The sequence below is a fragment of the Microcaecilia unicolor genome, chromosome 5, assembly GCF_901765095.1.
Source record: "Microcaecilia unicolor chromosome 5, aMicUni1.1, whole genome shotgun sequence".
NCBI classification, from domain to species: Eukaryota; Metazoa; Chordata; class Amphibia; order Gymnophiona; family Siphonopidae; genus Microcaecilia; species Microcaecilia unicolor.
Window position 1 is genome coordinate 276,108,660 of NC_044035.1, and position 21,764 is coordinate 276,130,423.

A 21,764-nucleotide genomic window follows, 5' to 3' on the forward strand; every position below is an offset into this window, starting at 1 on the left:
AGCATGCTTTGGTTAGACTTCCCCAATTAATTACGAAGGCTCAAATTAATGTTCTTTGTACCATCTCTCTGATCTCATGTGCACCTTTCTTTAAATTAGTCACCGTATTTTCTAACTCCTCTTATTCTCTTATCTTTGCAAATACCCTATACTGTCAATTAAAATGTTCTATTACGTATTGTTTGACATAGTATGCCCTACTTTGTATTATTTGAATATTTTTACTGCTGTAATTGTCTATTGCTCATGTTTGATTTATTCTTACTGTTCACCTTCTTGAGTGAATTCCTTCAAAACGGTGATAAGTAAATATAAATAAATAATGAGATAACAAAACATCTAATCCAGATTTTTTAACCCAAACAGCTTTCAGTGCTGCTGTATTGCATGAAAAATACGTCAACACAGTGTTCAGTGAGTGTGGCCTTGGTTGCATATGTTCCTTCAATTCATAAGTTCCAGATAACAATTTCTTAAGATAAAATTGTACAGATGGTATGAAATTAAGAGTTCACCTAGCATTCCACAATGCATAGTGATAAATTAGATTTCACATCAACAGTACCAAGTTCAACCATTCCAAATGCCCACCTTTTAAATGTGCATTGATTATAATAAAGAACCTTAGACATATTGAAGTAAACTACAGTGTTACAGAAGCAATCTTATCATATCCACCTGTAATATACCGAGACAATTTGCTTGGGGGAGGGGAGGGGGGGGGGGGGGGGAAGTTATACAAATCATCTGACTCCAAACCAAATCACAGCTTTCTACCAACAAGATGGCAGTAAATTCATTTCAGCTTCAATAAGCAAAGTATATGCAGTACAAATTCTCTACTTACTAGCCACCTCCAGCGATGCATTATGGCTCACAGCCTCTCCAAGATAATTCCTTGCAACACAGACATAGACTCCCTCATCAGGCCTGCTCTTGCGTCCATGCACTATACGCAAAAAAAATAAAGATCCACTGGGCAGTAGCATCCGATGGGAGCGAGAGTCATCTTTGTCAGTTTCTACTCGTTCTCCTCCCTTGTACCATTCAATTGTAGGAGACGGCCTTCCTTCTGCTTTACAATTCAAAGTTGCTGGCTCTCCTTTTGACACAATGAGATCTGAAGGATGTTCTACAATTCGTGGTGGGAAATCCTCTTGACGAAGACGAGAACCTGTAAGAAAGTTTACAAATGAAACTATTGTTAATCCTGCAAGTACTTGGTAAAAATGTGCAAGTGGTCAGGCACACAAATCATGCTCCCAGCTTATACTCACAAATTAAGGTCAAGATCTCACTACTCATAAGCTACCCTTTTCAGTTTTCCATATTATTAAAAGCTCACCTAAGGTGAGACACCATAGTTTTCTAACATTTTTTCATGCAACAACTCTCATACTGTTACCATAATATTATACTCTATGATCTCGATATATGCTCCTAGCTTTGGCTTCTTTGAAAATTTACTAGAGCTGGGTGCCTAAATTTATACTCAAAATTTCACCAAGATCCTAAATTTAGGAGCATAAAAAGTAGATGCCAACTGGGGTGGATTTAGGATGGGGATTGGGGAAAGCAAAATGCTCAGCTCCTAATTTTCAGCACTAGACACCTAATTAGGCTCATAGACCTAGGAAAATGAATGGCAGGCCTAAATTTACAAACTTAGGGCCCTGTTTACTAAGGTGCGTGAGCGTTTTTAGAGAATGATAAAAATTAGCACACGTTAACTATGTAGACATCTTTAGGAATATTATGGGCATCTACACAGTTAGCCCATGCTAAAAATGCTAATGTACCTCTAGCGCAGCTTAGTAAACAGGGCCCTTAACTTTTAAGCTCCTAAGTCAAGATGAATTTTCAGCTGGGGGGGGGGAGCACTTGGTGGAAGGGGGAGGAACAAAATAAGCTCTGGAAACTAGCACATATCAAATAAGCCCCGGATATTCAATATCTGTGCCGGACATGGCCTGGCATTGAATATGTGGAGAGAATTCTGCCCGGAGCAGTGAGTGTGTAAAGAATTTAAAACATATCCCCAACTGCTGCTGGTTGAATTCTGACTGCTCTGTGTTTATTGGTGTTTTACTATTTCAGGGTACCTTTTCTGTTGAATAAAATATGCATGTTTGTGTTACTTAGATGTTGTCAGCCAAAAAGGTCCCACAAACTGAGCAGAGGTTAAAAGACATGGCAGGAGAAAGGGTGACAGAAAACCATAGGAAATGATTTTCTGGTGTTTATTCAATAAATGTATATTTTTTGCTTGGGGGGGGGGGGGTGGTACACTGTACAGTGCAAGAAGAGGGAGAAAATGTAAACCCGCAAAACTCTTCATAAAACAAAACTTTTGAGATGTATTTATTTTATAAATTTACAACTTTAGCTTGGGGCCCGCATGGTTTGACTAGTCAGGGAGGAGAACACCAGGACTGAAGGCGAGATTTACCCAGAGAAACAGACCCGCAACCCCCAGGACCACCCTGACGAGAAGGGAAACCACGCGGCTCCAGTGGTACCACCAGGAGGCCTCACAACTCTGGTAATGTGCACACGGTAAGCGAGATCTCCCCAAAGAAAAAGACCCGCTACCCTCAGGACAGGGCCAGCAAGGAAACCACACAGCTCTGGTGAGATGTGCACTGGTGGAAGGGATCCACACAGAGAGCAGAACGCGATCACACAGTGACGCGCCAGCCGGCAGTGTCACACGACCCAGGAGGAACACATACTGCTGGTAAGAACACCTGAGAGAAAGCAAACTCCCGACCCCTCAGAAGCACACAAACCACTAAACAGCTGGGCACAGCTCCATGATGACTGCACAGTCAGAGCTCTGGAGCTGCTGATACCCTAGCACCAGAACTCGGTAGAAAAAGCACACCAAATGGCAAATAGCTGGACACTGATCCATGACGGCTGTACAGCCAGAGCTCAAGAGCTGTCTGTCACCCCAGCACCAGAACTCAGGAGACGAATAGGATTCACTATGCCCAGAAAGCAAGAAAAAATGTAGAGAGACAAGGAAGAAGCAGAAAATCAAATCAAATCAAAAACAAAACAGAACAAAACAAAACAAAAAAAAAAAACACAAAAAGAAGAAGAGGAGAGAGAAAGACACAAACCCCAACCAAACCCCCAATCAAGAGCATAACAGAGACGTACAAAAATACATATTACAAAGACACTACTAAACATACTGTCACCAACACTGTTTCCAACCACAAAAACCCTCACGACAGATGACTACATAATAATCTCAATACTATCAAGCTGATTTTCAAAGCACTTAGCCTCCCAAAGTTCCATAGAAACCTATGGAACTTAGCCTCCCAAAGTGCTTTGAAAATATGCCTCTATGTAACCCAAATCACCAAACTAAATACACTGAGCTCCCACAGGACAAACTCCACACTCACAAACAGATACAAACAAGCGACCTGACAATAAGACAAACACCAAAACCACCCTACCACAAAAATCAACACCGAAAAGAATCAACCAACCTCAAAATCCCAACTATCACCAACTAGTGTCAATCCCCAAATCAACAACAACAGAAGACAGATATTTGCCAATACAAGTAGGATATATAAATGCCAGGTCAGTGGTAAACAAAACTGAAATGATCAAAGATTGGATAACGGAAGAAGACCTAGGCTTGGTCTTCCTAAATGAAACCTGGATACATGACAAAGAACACTATAATGCTCGACATATGTCCCCCAGGATGCAAAATGCTACAATGGATGAGAGTTGGAAAAAAAGGAGGGAGCATCACACTCATCTACAGATCCTTCATCACAGTAGAACCCATTACATAATCCATCACACCACAACTAGAAATGGACTCATTTAAAATTGGCAACAAAACTCTACACAACCAGCTGACATGCATCCTGTTCTACAGACCTCCAGGAAACTGGCCCAAATCAATTTCATGGACTTCATCTCAAGCTTCAATCTAACTAATCTCAACAATATGATAATAGGAGACATTAGTCTGCACTTGGAGAATCAGAACTCTGAAAGCACCAAAGAACGCTTAGAATTCCTACACCTCTGGGAATTTCAAAGATCAGACAAACCCACGACAATCATCAAAGGCCAAGCACTAGACCTGATAGCGTACAGACTCTCGACAAATCAGAACTTTAAAATGCAGAACCAGAAATGGACAGAAACCCTATGGTCTGATCATTTCAGACTGAACATGACCCTCCTGGAAAGGTACACAACCTAAAACCCTCCACAAATTATGAGGAAAGGTCGATACATCCAAATTCTGGTCCACCATACATGACGACCAATGGTCACCACCAATTGAGTCCACAGATTTCTTGACAGAATGGGATAAGAGATGTATCACTGTACTAGACAAAATTGCCCCCACAAAATACAAAATCATACTACAAAAAAAAAAAAAGTTCTATGGTACAATGAAGACCTGAAACAACTAAAAACTCAATGCAGAAAACAAACAGATTTGGGGGGAAAAAAAACAAAAACTATTTCCACCAACAGCACAAAGAAAGTACAAAAATAAAATTAAACAGAGAAAATACTACAAAGATCAAGTACGCCCAGACTACTCAAACACAAATAAACTCCACAAACTTGTAAACAACATACTAAATACAACCCATAACTACCGGAAACGATGAGCCTCCATCAGCACAAGAACTGGCCAAATACTTCGAGGAGAAAATTCTCAACATACGAAAAAACCTACCCCAGGCAAACGCCAACCTAAAAAATCTATGAAACGTGCTCAACCACCCCTCAAATGAAACTCCAGAAGACTGAACCTAGATGACCTTCACAAAAATAATCATCAAAACAGTTACACAAGTGATAAAAACAATTCTCAACCACACACTGCACTGTTGACGCATGCCCCACCTACTTAATTAAATCCCCACCCACATGCTTCACGGATCAACTCACCTCCCACCTAAATGTCATGTTCCATGAAGGCAAATTCCCATGTGAAAAAGGAAACATACTACTCACATCAATCCCTAAAGACACAAAAAAAAATATCCATAAAAGATACCACCAAATACAGACCTATAGCAGCCATACCTCTGCAGACCAAAATAATGGAAAGAATTGCATCCAATCAACTAACCAACTACCTCAAAAAATTCTCAATACTACATGAATCCCAATCAGGTTTCAGACCCCACCACAGAACAGGAATGGTACTAATCACACTACTTGCCAAATTCAAACAAGAAATCTCAACTGGGAAAAACATCTTTCCACTACAATTCGACATGCCCAGCACCATTGACATGGTAGACCACACTATCCCACAAAGAATCCTTAACAAAATAGGAATAGGAGGACAAGTACTCAAGTGGTTCAAAGGATTTCTAACCACCAGATCCTACCAAGAGAAATCAAATTTCAAGATCACCACCCCATGGAAAGCAGAATGCAGAGTTCCCCAGGGCTCCCCACTCTTACCAATACTCTTCAAAATAATGATGGTCCCTCTTGTACTTTCACTATCCAACAAAGGCTTCAACCGCTTCATATATGCCGACAACATAACCATATTCATCCCTTTCAAGAAAGACATATCCCATATCACCACCAAAATCACGGATAGCATAAACACCCTAGAGACCTGGGAATCTGTCAGGCTTCTTCCCTGGAAGCACTGGGTTTGTGGGCCCTTGGACCACTACCATGGAGCGGCAGTGGCAGGCAAGGACACCTTCAAAGCAGAGACGAGGCAAGGCTGGACTGGAACCCAGGACTGGAGTTCTGCACTGGAATACACAGGACTGGAACACACGGACGGGTGTGCACTGGACTGGAACCCACTGGACTGGTACACACGGGACCGGAACCCGCTGGACAGGAACACACTGGACCTAGGCTTCACCTACGCTTAGCCACCATTCCCCGAGGGTTGAGCCATCAGGTTCGGGCAGCCGGCAGGATTTACAGGAAAACCGGAACTGGAACTAGCAAGCAGGAACAACATGAATCAGGATACAGAAGTGGCCCCAGGCACCTAGGCAAAAGCAAGGCAGACAGGCAGGGAATGTCCAGGTTCCAGCAATAGTCAGGTCTGGCTACAGGCAGAGAATATCCGGGTTCAGGCAGTAGTCAGGTCAGGCAGCAGGCAGCAATTATCAGGGTTCAGGCAGACAGTAGTCAGATTCAGGCAATGGTCAGGTCAAGTAGCAAGACTATGGCTGGAGCTCCAGTAGCAAGGAGTACTGGCAGCGGACAGAACTAGGGCTGAAGCTCCAGAAGCAAGGAAAAGCACACACAGAAAAACCAGAAAGCTAAACACAAGAAAACTACTAAAGCTGTACACAAGCTAACAAGAAAGCTATGCCCAAGCTAACTAGTCACAAGCTAGAAACTCACACTAAGCAAAACACAGGAGAACTACTAAAGCTGTACACAACTAACAAGCAAAGCTATGCCCAAGCTAACTAGTCACATGCTAGGAACTCACACAACACACCACACTGGAGAACACTAGCTGTACACAAGCCAACAAGAAAAGCTATGCCCAAGCTACTAGTAACAAGCTAGAAACTCACACTGAACTGGACAAGGTAGCAGTGCACAGAGCACTCTAACATACCAGGGACCTTAGACGATGCAAAGGCCAAGGCTGCAGTCTCTAAGTGATTAATAAAGCCCTTCAACACCTGAGGAGCAGCTGCAGCCATCAGTAAGCAACTACGGAGGCAGTCCAGGCACAAACAAGAGAGACAAGTCTGGAATGGGTAGGAACAGCAAGACAAACTATGGCAGCCACTGGCTCTGGCCACCAGCGGGTGAGAGGAGCACAAACCAAGGAGCAGGCAGAGTGCACACAGAACATAGAGAGACTTAGAATACCTAGGTGCAGCATAGAGGAGCAAACAGAGCCAGGCTGGAGACAGAGGTAGAGCTAACTCAGGCAGCACCCCCAGGTGCAGTAGAGTGGAGTAACTAGAGCCATGCTGGAAGCAGCCAGCACACAGAAGGAAAACTACTCCAGAAAGGATAGGCAGAAGCCAGCTTAGAAGCTGACCCCCAGAAATAAGGTAAGTCTGAGGGTGGTCACGGCCACAGACGTGACAGCATCAACCTTCAAACTGAAACCAAACAGGGAAAAAATACAATGCCTAATACTAACATCACCATGCAACACCGAACAAATCGCACCCATCAACATCCAGAGAACGACACTTCCCATAACAGACCACCTGCAGATCCTGGGCATCACCATAGACAGGAACCTATCATTCGACAAACAAGTTACCAACACTACAAAGAAAATGTTCCTCATGATGTGGAATCTCAAACAAATAAAAAACTACCTCCCACAGAATGTCTTCCACACCATCGTCCAAACCATTGTCCTCGCCCCCACAGACTGCTGCAATGCAATGCATACAGGATGTAAAGAACGAACACTAAAAGAAACTAGAAACAGCATAAAACACAGCAGCAAGACTCATATATGGAAAAAATAAATTTGAAAACACAAGGTCTCTACTCCAAAAACTTCACCGGCTACCTATTAAAACATGCATCTCCTTCAAGATCTGCACACTAGCCTACAGAATAATTTTTGGCCTCTCCCCGGCTTACATGACAGACCTAATAATACTACAGCAATGCAACACAAACAAGAACATAAGATCCTACCTCACACTCCACTTCCCCAAATGCCAAGGCCTAAAATACAAAACATCAAACATAACATGTTTCACTTACATATGAACCAAAAACTGGAACTCCCTTCCAAGAGACCTAAAATACAAGAACTGCCTACAATTCAGAAAAGAAAATGAGAAGTAAAATAAAGGAAACAATAAACTTACACAGCAAGACTCAGAACATTTAACCTCCCCCAATGGAACACATTCTCATCTCTTCTATCTATGCCTTTGAACTTGTAAACTGCTATTTCCATTAGTAAACTGTAAGTCACATTGAACCTACCACTAGGAAGGAAAATGTGGGGTATAAATATAATAAATAAATAAATAAAATTAAATAAAATAGAATAATATTAAGTACTCAGTTGCTAATCTTGACTATCTTCATGTACTTTGCTTTAAATTTGTTTAGTCTGAAGGAAAATGCAAGTTTCTTGAAAATGAACTTTTACACTCATCCAAGTAGTTAAGCAGGGTTACACACACACACACACACCCAAACCACTGTATATCTGAGCCACATTCCTTCCCAATCCTTAATTCAAATTCATAAATTGTAAATGGTAGTAGTTATCTAGTTCTAGAATTCTTCAGAACTACATGATTATAAAGTTTTGTAAAAATTAGAGCATGGTGTTGCCAGGTGACACAAAGTCTAAAATCTCTTTTCTCCTTACAACAAAGTCAATTTTCTCTTTCTCTAACAAAACATACAATTTCATCTTTGTAATAATTAACTACCTCACACAATGTGACTTTTAACATCCCTAATAAAACAAATACTCCTGCAATAATGCCTCATCACAAATAGTTCTAACAGACAGGAAATGGAACAGTGGAGAACATTTTACAGGAAAATACAATGACTACAATTAGTCAGATTGTGCAACTAGTATGGGCTAAAGGGAGTGCCTCAACAAGATCTCTGGATCCCCTAATTTAGATTACTCCAGTTAAACTTCTAGTGGATACTCTGAAGAGGAATTCTTCAGACGTTACCCAAATATTTCCTCCACACATGACTGATTACCAGAAATGTACCAGATAAATCAAACCCAGTGTAAATACGAGCGAGTGTGAGTAGTGTGTGTACTTGGTAAGAAATGCATTTGCTTGAAAACAAGGAAAACAAACAGTACGAGAGTCTCAAAAGAAGCTATAATAAAATAAACTTGTTAAGTGGAGGGTGTCTGTCATTTCTTTACAACCATTATCAACTCAGCAGCTATTCTGAAGCCTGCCCATCAAATTTATGGGTTGCAAGACTAACACAAACATGGAAAGAGTCTGCTTTAGGGTTACTATGGTGGTAAAGAAAATACCTGCTCATTCAGAATTGTTTTACTAATAACTACAATTTAAATAATAGTTTTAATTCAAACTGGATGCCAGGGTGCTTTATGGTTCAGTACTTCTCATTTTCTTTTCTGAATTGTAGGCAGTTCTTGTACATGTAATCTCTCTGTGGAGTGGATGGCATGCCTGGACTGCAGGACACATTGTAAAGAGGGAGAGAAAAACATTTTGCCCATTCATATCTACCCACACTGAAGTACCAAGGGCTAAAGTGGTTTTTCCCTTTACAAAACAAGTAGCACAGAGGAGAAAATGAATCTTGCTACCATAATCTCTAATGTATGTGTTTAAGCAGTTTTTCTCTTCCAAGTGTAAATTAATCATAGCTCTAACACTTGAGGGGCCATTTTACAAGTGGCAGTAGGGCTAACGCGCACGTAGCACATGCCAAATCAACACTACCGCCCGGTTAGTGCGCCCACCGGCGATAATTTGGAAGTTGGTGCTCTCAGTTTCACATGGTAGAAAATAATTTTCTACATTCTACCGCAAGGGGTGTTCCTGGTGGTAATCAGCAGCAAGACCACATTGGCGCACACTACATGAGTACTGCGCATATAGCGCATGAGCCTTTACCGCTAGGTCAATGGGTGACAATATGGGCTCAAGCAGTAAATAGCTACGTGCTACTTTTAGTTTTACTGCAATGGCCATTTACTGCCCCCATTAAAAAATTCCCAGCCATGGGTTAAAAAAATGACCTAACACATGCCAAAAACATGTGCCACTTTTTACCACAGCTTAATAAAAGGACCCCTGAGGGAGAAAGTTATCAAGGTGCGGTAAAAAGGCAAGTTTTTACCACACCTTGATTTATCATGGGAGTCACCAATCTTTGATATCACAGTACTACAAGTTACTGACTACCATGGTAAATGAATGATGCCACGTGTGAGCCACTACACAAGCAGCATTATTCCAGTGGTCTCGGAGCAGCAGGCCTCATAGCCATGGCCAGATGCTCTCAGGCCACATCTTAAAAGGGCTGCACATTGCCCCCCCCCCATCAGAAACCCCACCAGGTGTCTTCTGCTACTATGGTCCCCCTAGACGTAGTCTTGTGAAACACGACCCCTAGCAGTACTAATGCTATAATACATATATAAAATTGCCCAGTCTATATGCACATAAATTTATCTAATCTGAGCAGAGGCATTCCCAAGGACAGTTGAATTTGGAGTTAGGTGCCTATTTTAATGTGTGTGCACACAGCAGAACGAGTGCAAAGGGGTGCATGGACTTTCCTGGGGCTAATTTTCAAAGGGAAAGTATGCATATATTTTCCTGTAGAATACTGGTTTATTTACAAACACAGCTGCCACACAGTTACACACTGTTATAAAATTACCCTCTTACTGAACTGTAAAAATTGTTAGCAGGAAGGTATGACTTAAAAAATATTCTGTAAATATGCACCAAAATGAAGACTTTGTATTTAAATAGTTTTTCTTATTTATAATTAAACATTTTTATTATGCTTTTGCATAACGTAAAGACAAAGAGAACAGGTATACAACAATTTTCATAAAATCACTCCCCTCCTCTGCCTGCCTTCCCCCCTTCCCTTCACAAAGCACTGTGTGTGTCAGACTCTACTTCCACAAGAAGGCCTTGGTTCTTATAGCCTTCCACCACAGTTCTAACCCCCCTCCCCTCCCAGCTAGCAGTCAGGCAGTTATAAGAGCACAATAGTACAAAGCAATTCCAAGCACTTTCATAGGGTGTTCAGGATTAAACTTCTCCCCAATGGGGTCAAAGACTACATATAAAGATTCCAGATCTTCAAAAAAAATCTCTCTTATGCTTGGGGGAGCCACGGGCTGCACTCACCACCCAATCAACAAATGCAGGGGGGTTTCTTATTAATATAATACAGTACAGTTTTTATTTACACCACTACTGTAACGTAGCCTATAAATTCACTTACACGATCACTAGGGAGGTGCATTCAGTTCATTAGCATACCTTAGAAAATGTAGGTGTCCTTTCACTGAGCTGCGGTAAAAGGGGGCCTGCGCTAGCGTCAGCAAATGTTTTTAATGCGTGTGCTGAGACCTCCTTTTACCATAGTGGGTAAAAGGCTATCTTTTTCGGAGGACAAGAAATGGCCGTGCATTAAGTGAACCACTTGCCACTCGGCCATTTGGGGGAAGAAGCACTTTCCGCCATCCACTGAGGTGGCGGTAAGGGCTCTTGCGCTAACCTACCGGTAACCGGGCAGCGATTACAGCCAGGTAAGCACTGGCACTACAAAAATAGAAACTTTTTTGTAATGCTGGAAATGGCAAGTGCTGGGGGTGGGAGCTAACGCCGGGTTCCTGCTGTAACCTGGCAGTAGTTCCGGGTTGCCGCAAACCAACCCTTTAGTAAAAGAGCCCCTTACAGCATGCAAGATCGCTCATTTAAATGAGCATGAACCTATGAATTAATGCACATCAAGTAAATTACAACACATTTAAAAAGTTCTAATGCATGTCTAACACAAATGTGTGAAAGAAACTGGAAAAAAAAACTGAAAAATTCCAACTGAACTAAAACCAAAAATGTCTGCTATGTGCACATCCATAGTGTTCAAGCCATGCCATCTCTTGCTCTGATCTAAACAAGCTGATCGACAAATGTATTTCAGTAATGCAGGAGTTTTCAACCCAGTCCTTGGAACACACTTTATCAGGTTTTCAGGATATCCACAATGAATACACATGAGATAAATCCACATGTATTTTATTTTTGTTACATTTGTACCCCGCGCTTTCCCACTCATGGCAGGCTCAATGCGGCAGGCAATGGAGGGTTAAGTGACTTACCCAGAGTCACAAGGAGCTGCCTGTGCCGGGAATCGAACTCAGTTCTTCAGTTCCCCAGGACCAAAGCCCACCACCCTAACCACTAGGCCACTCCTCCACTCACAATTTCTCATACATATTCTATGTACTAATTTAGTACATAGTAGTACTAATTTAGTACATATTCTATGTACTAAATTAGTACTACTATGTACTAATTTCTCATGCATATTCTATGTGGATATCCTGAAAACCTGACTGGTTAATTGTGTCTCAAGGACTAGGCTGAGAACCCCTGCAATAGTCTAATAAAAAGTTTCACCTTATGTAATTATTTATGGATCTTTGTTTTCTCAGTTACGAAAATCTTTAAACATACCATGAATAGTTAAATGAAAACCACAATATTCCCAAGGATCCTCAACGAGGAAAAATCATCAGATCTTGAAAATTAAGAAAAAACAGTGACATTTAGTTAACTTTCTTAATCCAGGAAAAAACGACATCTTGGGATGCTCACCTGTCCTTAAATTTCTTCTTAAAAGAAGCTAACATAATGGGTCTGTCCATTACCACATTTTTTTTTCTACTTTGGTAACATGACCTTTCACTTGAAAAGCTCACAAAACTGCTGGAAGCAGAGAAGGACAAAGTCCTATCAGTTGCTGATTGGCACATCAGAAGAATTACCAGGAAAGTTACTGACACACAAGCCAGAGGGATGTAGTGACCTTGACAACCAAGTTACTATCATCTTTCTGCTCACACACTACTTGCTAAGAAAAAGGATCCCTCCTTGTATTTTAAAATTCTCAAGCCAGCATCATTTACCACGTTCTTTATCCAGTAAAAAGTCTTCAGTTATTATCACAACATAAATCCATTCCTAACACTACCAATTCTATATATTTTCTAATCAGAATTTCTTCTTACAAGGAGAATTTTTGTTTGAGACATCCACATAAAAGATACCAAACATATGCTCTATCAGTACATTATACCATGCTCATTACTGTTAGAACAAAATGTGTTCTAAAATTGTAAAACCATAGATTGTATCATGTCCACTCTTACAGTAATGTAACCCACTTATTCAAAGGCTTCTAAGTAATTCTTAAAATGTAGCATATAAAATGTCTTGTTCCTTGTTGGTTATTTAAAGAGAGCGCGAAATGTCATGCTTTTGGATATTAGGGCCAACTTTATACATTTTTAAATGCATTTTTTTTCATGCAAAAAAGAAAAGTTTCTTTTAACAGCAACAGTGTTCTAGTGTTCAGAATAAATTTAATGATAGTCTCTCAGAATAAGCTCTCTGAGGATTTAGTTACCCCCATTGAATATTTCTGCCTTTTAGAAGACGACAGTATATTGTTAATATTACTTGTTTAAATTTTATTAATTTTCAATAAAATTATCACCAAAAAAAAGAAACCTAACAGGTCTTTCAAACCTGGTAGAATTTATTTCTTGCTAATACAGAGATGTCTTTCAAAACAAATCAAATATACTGATATTACACCTTAATTTTATATCAGTAGCACCCATTAAAGTGCTCGTATAGGAGGGATATGCTATCATTTTTAAGCAAGGATTTCAGAACATTTATGGCTTCAGTTCCATTTTCCAACTGAATAAATCTACGTGCACGCCACAGAGGAGCTGCCCCTGTGGCACATGACATGGAGAGAGGTTCCTGCAAGGGACAGTGGGACAGCTGTGCTACAACTCATGTGGCTGGTGAATCCAACAAGCAGCTGTTTGCCCTGGATCACCCCCACACAGGCTGGAAATGGCAGTGATAGGAGCACAGCAGGAATGTGAAGAGAAGGCAGTTACACATGGGCCTTCATTCTGTTGGGTAAGGAAGGCAATTGCTGGTGTTACTGCAAATATTTTTCTGGTGTCTGCTAGCACACATGTAGTATCAGACCTTTTCTGCCACTACTCCTCTGCCGACCTTGAAAAGCAAAACTTGAAAAAACATATCCTGTTGCTATGTTCAGTTTAAGTACACATAGATAACTGGCTTCCCACATCAGAAATATTCTTGCACGTAGGAGGGATACAATCTGTACTCCCACAAGTCAAAAAGGGCAACATCTGCTGGATTCATACATGATAGCTGTTGTTTAAGTTAAGCAGCGGCTCTTGGTCGGTTCACTGTCTGAGGTTAGTTAAAATACCCAACAGAATTACCTGTAACAGTTCGTGTTTCTAGAAATTACTTATTTGGCTCTAAAAGAAAAACTGCAGCAAGCCACACCCACTTGGGAACCATTAGGTTGTTGGGTTTTGTTTTTTTTTTTTTGGGGGGGGGGGGGTGGGAGGTTATCACAGCAACAAAGCAGACATCAGGTCAAGTTCAACAAATTAGTGAACAAACTGGCTAGATCCATGCCAATCTGGATTCAGACCCGGTTATGGAACAGAAACAGTCCTTGTATCTCTACTACATGATCTTCACAAAAACCGAGACAGAGGATTTGCCTTGGTGCTAGTACTGCTAGGTTTTTCAGCAGCTTTTGACATTATTTATTTATTTTATTTTTGTTACATTTGTACCCCGCACTTTCCCACTCATGGCAGGCTCAATGCGGCAGGCAATGGAGGGTTAAGTGACTTGCCCAGAGTCACAAGGAGCTGCCTGTGCCGGGAATCGAACTCAGTTCCTCAGGACCAAAGTCCACCACCCTAACCACTAGGCCACTCCTCCACTATGAATGGATCACAATATTATGCTAGCACAACTGGCAGAAACAGGTATCAGTGGAACAGCACCTCATCATCACCACCATGGGTCCTGACCTGTGGGGTACCACAAGGATCGATACTATCACCTAATCTATTCAATGTCTGTGTCCCTTTGGAAGACACGGATATTTTACCATCTTTCAAAGGACCCGTCCTATCAGAATCCATAAAGGGAACCCAGAAAAGAATTGACCCCTGCTGAACCCTGTTCTTTTATGTGGTTTCAGAAAGATGGACACTTCAAGTTCTGGCTGGACACAATGAAGTTGAAATGATGAAGGCCACAGTGATCCGCTGGAATCTGAAAGGCTGAGGGACTCAACTCCTGCTCTGCCAGATTCAGGAAATACCTGCTGAGAAAATTTGCTTGAACAAAGTTTACTCCCACTATGTATACCACTGAGAGCATCACCAAATGGCATGCCACTGAGGAACAAATGTAGCCAATTTCCAATGCCACCACTGCACTCTTGATCCCACCTTATTTGTTGAGGTCTGACAACACCCTGATCACCTTCCCCTCTATGAGTGACTGGAAGTGTTGGAATGCAAGCAAACGGTCCTGGCATCCAGATGACTGATGTATCCAGGAGGCTTAGTTCAAAAACCAATGTGCCGGTACAACTTAATCCAGATAGTGGTCCCCCCAAGACTTACATCTGTGGTAAGTGTTGCAGTCAGCAGAATATTGACCAGATAATTTATATGAATTAGCATGATGTCTACTTATACCCATATATTCAGCAATGCTCTCAATATGTGTGGAAGTATGGATACTTATAGTAAGGTATCAGCTTGTTCTCACCTCAAAATCAAGGAGGTGAATTTCTAATGCATTGTTAATTTTTTAGGAGGATTCTCAGAGTATTAACTCACCCAGAATGAGACACAGTAAATAAAATTTAATTTACAATCTCTACGGGTGGTTGAGCATCTCAATCACTGAATCTCTCCGTGGTTGGGTCTCTTTTTTCAGTCTTCTGTGAGGACTTTATGGAACTTTAAGGTATCAGTTTGCTACATATGATATACACGTTTGATTATTAAATTCTAAAAACACGCTGTTTGAAAGATTCATTGTGTGATTAGAGCACTTGAGTGGTTTGTTTTAAAACATTTAGAAAAATATAGCATTTAAAATAAACCACGGACAGATTCAGTGATTGAGATGCTCAACCACCCGTAGAGATTGTAAATTAAATTTTATTTACTGTGTCTCATTCTGGGTGAGTTAATACTCTGAGAATCCTCCTAAAAAATTAACAATGCGTTAGAAATTCACCTCCTTGATTCTGAGGTGAGAACAAGCTGATACCTTACTATAAGTATCCATACTTGCTAACTCTAGTTTATGCTTGGTGGTTATACACTAGAGTACATTTGGGATCATTTTTTGTATAATTTGCTCAATATGTGTGGAGGCATATTTTCAAAGCACTTAGAGTTACAAACTTACATGAAGGGGCATTTTCAATATGACGTCCAAGTCCAACTTTGGACGTTTTGCAAAAAACGTCTACAATTCAAGTGGGGATTATAGTCATCTTCAAAACAGAAAAATATTTATTTTTCAAAGATGGCTATATGCTAGATGTTTTGCTGTGCTATGCGTGTATCTTTTTGGTCCATTTATTTTTTTAAAAATCCAAGTGAAAAACACACAAAATCAAGCCATTGAGATGTAGGAGGAGCCAGCATTCTTAGGAGAGCAAATCGGGCATCCTTAGGAGCACTGCAGTGGACTTCAAATAAATGCTCCCAGGTACACATCTCACCATTGCTCCCTTATCTTGTCTGCTGAGCCCCCTACAAAACCCACTACCCCCAATGGTACAGCACTACAATAGCCCTTATGGATGAATGAGGCACCTTTATGTGGGTACAGTGTGTTTCTGTCAGTTTTGGAGGGCTCATAGTTTCCACCACAAATGTAACAGGTAGGGGGAGGTATGGACCTGGGTCTACCTGTCTACACTGGATTGCATCCACCACTAGACTACTCCAGGGACCTGCATGCCGCTCTAATGGACCCGAGCATAACATCTGGGGCTGACAGAGGCTAGTAATGTTTTAAATCACATTTTTGAGGGGTGAGAGGGAGTAAGGTGAGGTCATCCCTTATTCCCTCCAGTGGTCATCTGGTCATTTAGGGTACTTTTTTATGGCTTATTCGTTAACAAAACAGGTCTAGATCAAAACATCCAACTTACTGCCCTTGGTTTGTTTGTTTTTTTGTTCCAATATTGCAGAAAAATGTCCCAAGTGTTAGGAATGTCCAGATCCCACCCTTAACATGCCCCTGGCATGCCCCCTTGTAATTTGAAAGCACTTCTAATGGACTTCATAGAAAAAGTCTAAAAATTGGTTTCGAAAATACCAATTTGGGCATTTTGTGAGAAAAACATCCAAATGCAGATTTATGCCACTTTTTAGATATTGTTCTCTTTTGAACATGAGCCTCATAGTAACCTATGGAACTTTGATAGTCTACGTGCTTTGAAAATGAGCCCCACAGTGCCACTGAATAAACAAATAATTTGAAACATCTATACATTTCAAATTATTCCATATACATCCCACTGAAAAACTGGCCTCTTCATTTATAAATTTATTTAATTTCTATACCACTGGATTATGTCAGCAGTTACCCCAGATTCCACAAGTTGCAACAAAGTAAATAATTGTTAGATATTAAGAAAATGAATAGAATTCACCAGTACCCCAAGCGCTTTAAAGATAGGAGTTTACCCCTAAGAAATCATTTTTTCTTAATCTTGTGAATACAAGCAAGGGATTAATGCAGTTAATGAAACTGTCTTTTTGCTTTTCTACATCACACTTGGTCTCAATATGTCAACATATTAAGTGTCAAAAATGTATCTCAATAAATAGTTAGTATACGTGAGGTGAATGGACTTTCTGGTTTAAAACAATTTGAGATGTCTGCATTCCTTAAGGGATTTGTAAAACTAATCCCTTAAAAGGCTGTTTGAAATACTTTTGTTTCTCAGAAACATATATATAAATAATTCTACTCTTCTTTTTCCAAATTGTGTTATTCCTTTTCTAGGTAAAAAAAACAAACAATTTTTTAAAAATCTGCAGATTTAAGAAAGAGAGGATATTTACTTTTCAGCTTATTTTTGAACCTTTTAGAACATCATGCATTCACAAGTGAAAATACTGGCTACTGTTCTGCATGTTTTACCAACAGACTGGAAGAGAGGATGGGAGGATTTTTGTATATGCAGATAATAAATACATGTCGTAATCTGTAGTCCATTAGTAGCGAAGGTTGCACCCAGATAATTGCTTGGAACCAAAGTTGGATAACTCATGATGAAGATGAATGGACCACTCTTTGATTATGGAAGCCCTTTATCTGAGGCCATATTTCTTTTTAAGAAATACTATGATGGAAATTTCTGGAGAAAGCATGTTCTTTTACAAAAATGTTTATTGTTTATTCTATCCGTACTGCATCTTCTTTATGCAGTTTTGGTCCTGTTTAGAGCAGGTTATCTTTAAAAAAAAAAAGTGTTTCTGGGAATATTGTTTCTTCAGGAAATTCTCACACTTCTTTTTTTGATTATTTAACAAGAGTCCTGACAGATTCCCTAGGGTTTAGGAACTCCTGTGGATACAGAGAAAATGTACTTATTTTTATTTTATTTGGATTTTGCTCACACCTTTTCAGTAGTAGCTCAAGGTGAGCTACATTCAGGTAAACTGGGTATTTCCCTGTCCCTGGAGGGCTCACAATCTAAGTTGGTACCTGAGGCAATGGAGAGTTAAGTGACTTGCCCAAGATCACAAGGAGCAGCAGTGGGATTTCAACTGGCCACTTCTGATGTCAAGCCCAGTGCTCTAACCACTAGGCCACTCCTGTTTTGGGCCCTCAGGGGTGGAGAACACAATCTTCAAGGTCCTAATTTGAAGCACTACTGCTCATCCAGTTACAGTACTTCCTTATTGTTCAGCCATCAAAACACATAATGGGGTAATTCTTATAAACCTACGCCAAGGTGTAGGTACCATAATGAGGTACACATACCACCAATTCTATAACAACTTGAAGGTGTGCCAAAGCTGTTATAGCATACTAGTGCAAAGCTGTGTTGATGTACCAAAATATAAGCATGCCCACTGAGAAAGTTCAATGGCTGGTTTAAGTTGGCACACCTAAATATGCCATGCAGCATATGCAACTGACAGTGTTCTGTAAGTTGTGCATGGTCTTGCAAACAGTACACACTAATTGAATTTGGCACATATTTTGTAGAATAGAACGTATCACTTACATGCATAAATACCAATTATTGGTGCCAATGATATGTGTTAGGACTAGTATTCTGTAACTTACACATGTATTTGATGTCTAACATTAGGCACCAGCTTATAGAATTGCCCTTATAGTAACCACTCTCACAGTGTAGAAATATTAATTCACTGGTTTGTCAACATAAATACTGTGATCAAGATGATGGCATGAGAGAATGTTCATGCTGATTTCTGGTATTTCTTATTCCCTACAAAACAAGAAGATCAGAGGGGAAACAGCAACCCAATGAATAGTAAAATAACAGAAGTGTAAAAAGCCACAGATGGAGCAACAAGGTGGAGCCAAATTCCAGAGGAAGCAATTTTATTCAACGACCCGATACAGCCCGTGTTTCGGCAAATGCATGAATCAAGGGGTCTATCAGAAAAAGGATCACAGCTCTATTTATCTTCCTGTGGACAGACTTCACTCCTCAACAACAGATGGAAATACTTTTTTTTTTTAAAGAATATTCTAGCCTCATGGATTTCCATATCAGAACTTTGCAAGGAAATCCTTTCCTTATATGCAATAATCTTGTGATCTTTAACCAAACTTCTCACCAGTATAGCTCTGCTTTTGAATATTCAGTGTGCTCAGGAAATTTTGTTCCCAGTACTGTTCAGTGCCCTGGACTTTGCTAAGCCTACAGTGGGGGAAATAAGTATTTGATCCCTTGCTGATTTTGTAAGTTTGCCCACTGACAAAGACATGAGCAGCCCATAATTGAAGGGTAGGTTATTGGTAACAGTGAGAGATAGCACATCACAAATTAAATCCGGAAAATCACATTGTGGAAAGTATATGAATTTATTTGCATTCTGCAGAGGGAAATAAGTATTTGATCCCCCACCAACCAGTAAGAGATCTGGCCCCTACAGACCAGGTAGATGCTCCAAATCAACTCGTTACCTGCATGACAGACAGCTGTCGGCAATGGTCACCTGTATGAAAGACACCTGTCCACAGACTCAGTGAATCAGTCAGACTCTAACCTCTACAAAATGGCCAAGAGCAAGGAGCTGTCTAAGGATGTCAGGGACAAGATCATACACCTGCACAAGGCTGGAATGGGCTACAAAACCATCAGTAAGACGCTGGGCGAGAAGGAGACAACTGTTGGTGCCATAGTAAGAAAATGGAAGAAGTACAAAATGACTGTCAATCGACAAAGATCTGGGGCTCCACGCAAAATCTCACCTCGTGGGGTATCCTTGATCATGAGGAAGGTTAGAAATCAGCCTACAACTACAAGGGGGGAACTTGTCAATGATCTCAAGGCAGCTGGGACCACTGTCACCACGAAAACCATTGGTAACACATTACGACATAACGGATTGCAATCCTGCAGTGCCCGCAAGGTCCCCCTGCTCCGGAAGGCACATGTGACGGCCCGTCTGAAGTTTGCCAGTGAACACCTGGATGATGCCGAGAGTGATTGGGAGAAGGTGCTGTGGTCAGATGAGACAAAAATTGAGCTCTTTGGCATGAACTCAACTCGCCGTGTTTGGAGGAAGAGAAATGCTGCCTATGACCCAAAGAACACCGTCCCCACTGTCAAGCATGGAGGTGGAAATGTTATGTTTTGGGGGTGTTTCTCTGCTAAGGGCACAGGACTACTTCACCGCATCAATGGGAGAATGGATGGGGCCATGTACCGTACAATTCTGAGTGACAACCTCCTTCCCTCCGCCAGGGCCTTAAAAATGGGTCGTGGCTGGGTCTTCCAGCACGACAATGACCCAAAACATACAGCCAAGGCAACAAAGGAGTGGCTCAGGAAGAAGCACATTAGGGTCATGGAGTGGCCTAGCCAGTCACCAGACCTTAATCCCATTGAAAACTTATGGAGGGAGCTGAAGCTGCGAGTTGCCAAGCGACAGCCCAGAACTCTTAATGATTTAGAGATGATCTGCAAAGAGGAGTGGACCAAAATTCCTCCTGACATGTGTGCAAACCTCATCATCAACTACAGAAGACGTCTGACCGCTGTGCTTGCCAACAAGGGTTTTGCCACCAAGTATTAGGTCTTGTTTGCCAGAGGGATTAAATACTTATTTCCCTCTGCAGAATGCAAATAAATTCATATACTTTCCACAATGTGATTTTCCGGATTTAATTTGTGATGTGCTATCTCTCACTGTTACCAATAACCTACCCTTCAATTATGGGCTGCTCATGTCTTTGTCAGTGGGCAAACTTACAAAATCAGCAAGGGATCAAATACGTATTTCCCCCACTGTATATGCCTTGAGCACCTTCTAAAAGTTCAATCCTGCATATGAGAGAGATCCTATTTTATCAGCATCTGCTCCAATGTCTGACAGACAGGCAGAGTCTGCCCTGAAAGATGAGAGGATGTTTGAGCAGATGCTGATAAAACAGGATTTCTCTCATATGCAGGACTGAATGTTTACAAGGTGCTCAAGGCATATAGGCTTCACAAAGTCCAGGGTACTGAATGGTACTGGGAACAGGATTTCTATGAGGCTAGAATATCTTTTAGAAAAAGTATCACCATCGGAATGATGGGAGAACTAAAGAGTCGTGTGAGTGAGGTGGAGCAAAAGACCACAGGAGTTAGACCTGTGTAAATGAGATGCAGCGCTTGCCAAAGATTGTGCTATAATAAACCAAAAATTGGAAGCCATTGATGATTTTACCAAGGGATTGGCTTTAAGAGATGTATTTGTGTTCATGTTCTGAAAGGTTCCTCTCTATGGGGCACTATGGAAATATTATAGTGAAGTGCTGAAAGTCCCCTCCGAGTCTATTCTCCCTATTAAGCTTGTTCTCCCCTTCTGGAGAGGGAAAGATGCCCCTGGGGATGAGGATGATAATGTTTTCTGGTTGCCAAGCCTGCTA

General features: G+C 40.9%; 1 protein-coding gene across 2 annotated transcripts in view; it reads right to left on the reverse strand.

Annotated features, from left to right (window-relative positions):
• The window catches only part of ROBO1 (roundabout guidance receptor 1), a 578,749-nt gene that overhangs the window by 474,444 nt on the left and 82,541 nt on the right, over positions 1 to 21,764 (reverse strand). For both annotated transcript variants that reach the window (XM_030204239.1, XM_030204238.1), the window contains exon 2: positions 848 to 1,174. In XM_030204239.1, the coding sequence (XP_030060099.1) occupies positions 848 to 1,174 (327 nt within the window). The remainder of the gene's footprint in view (positions 1 to 847; positions 1,175 to 21,764) is intronic.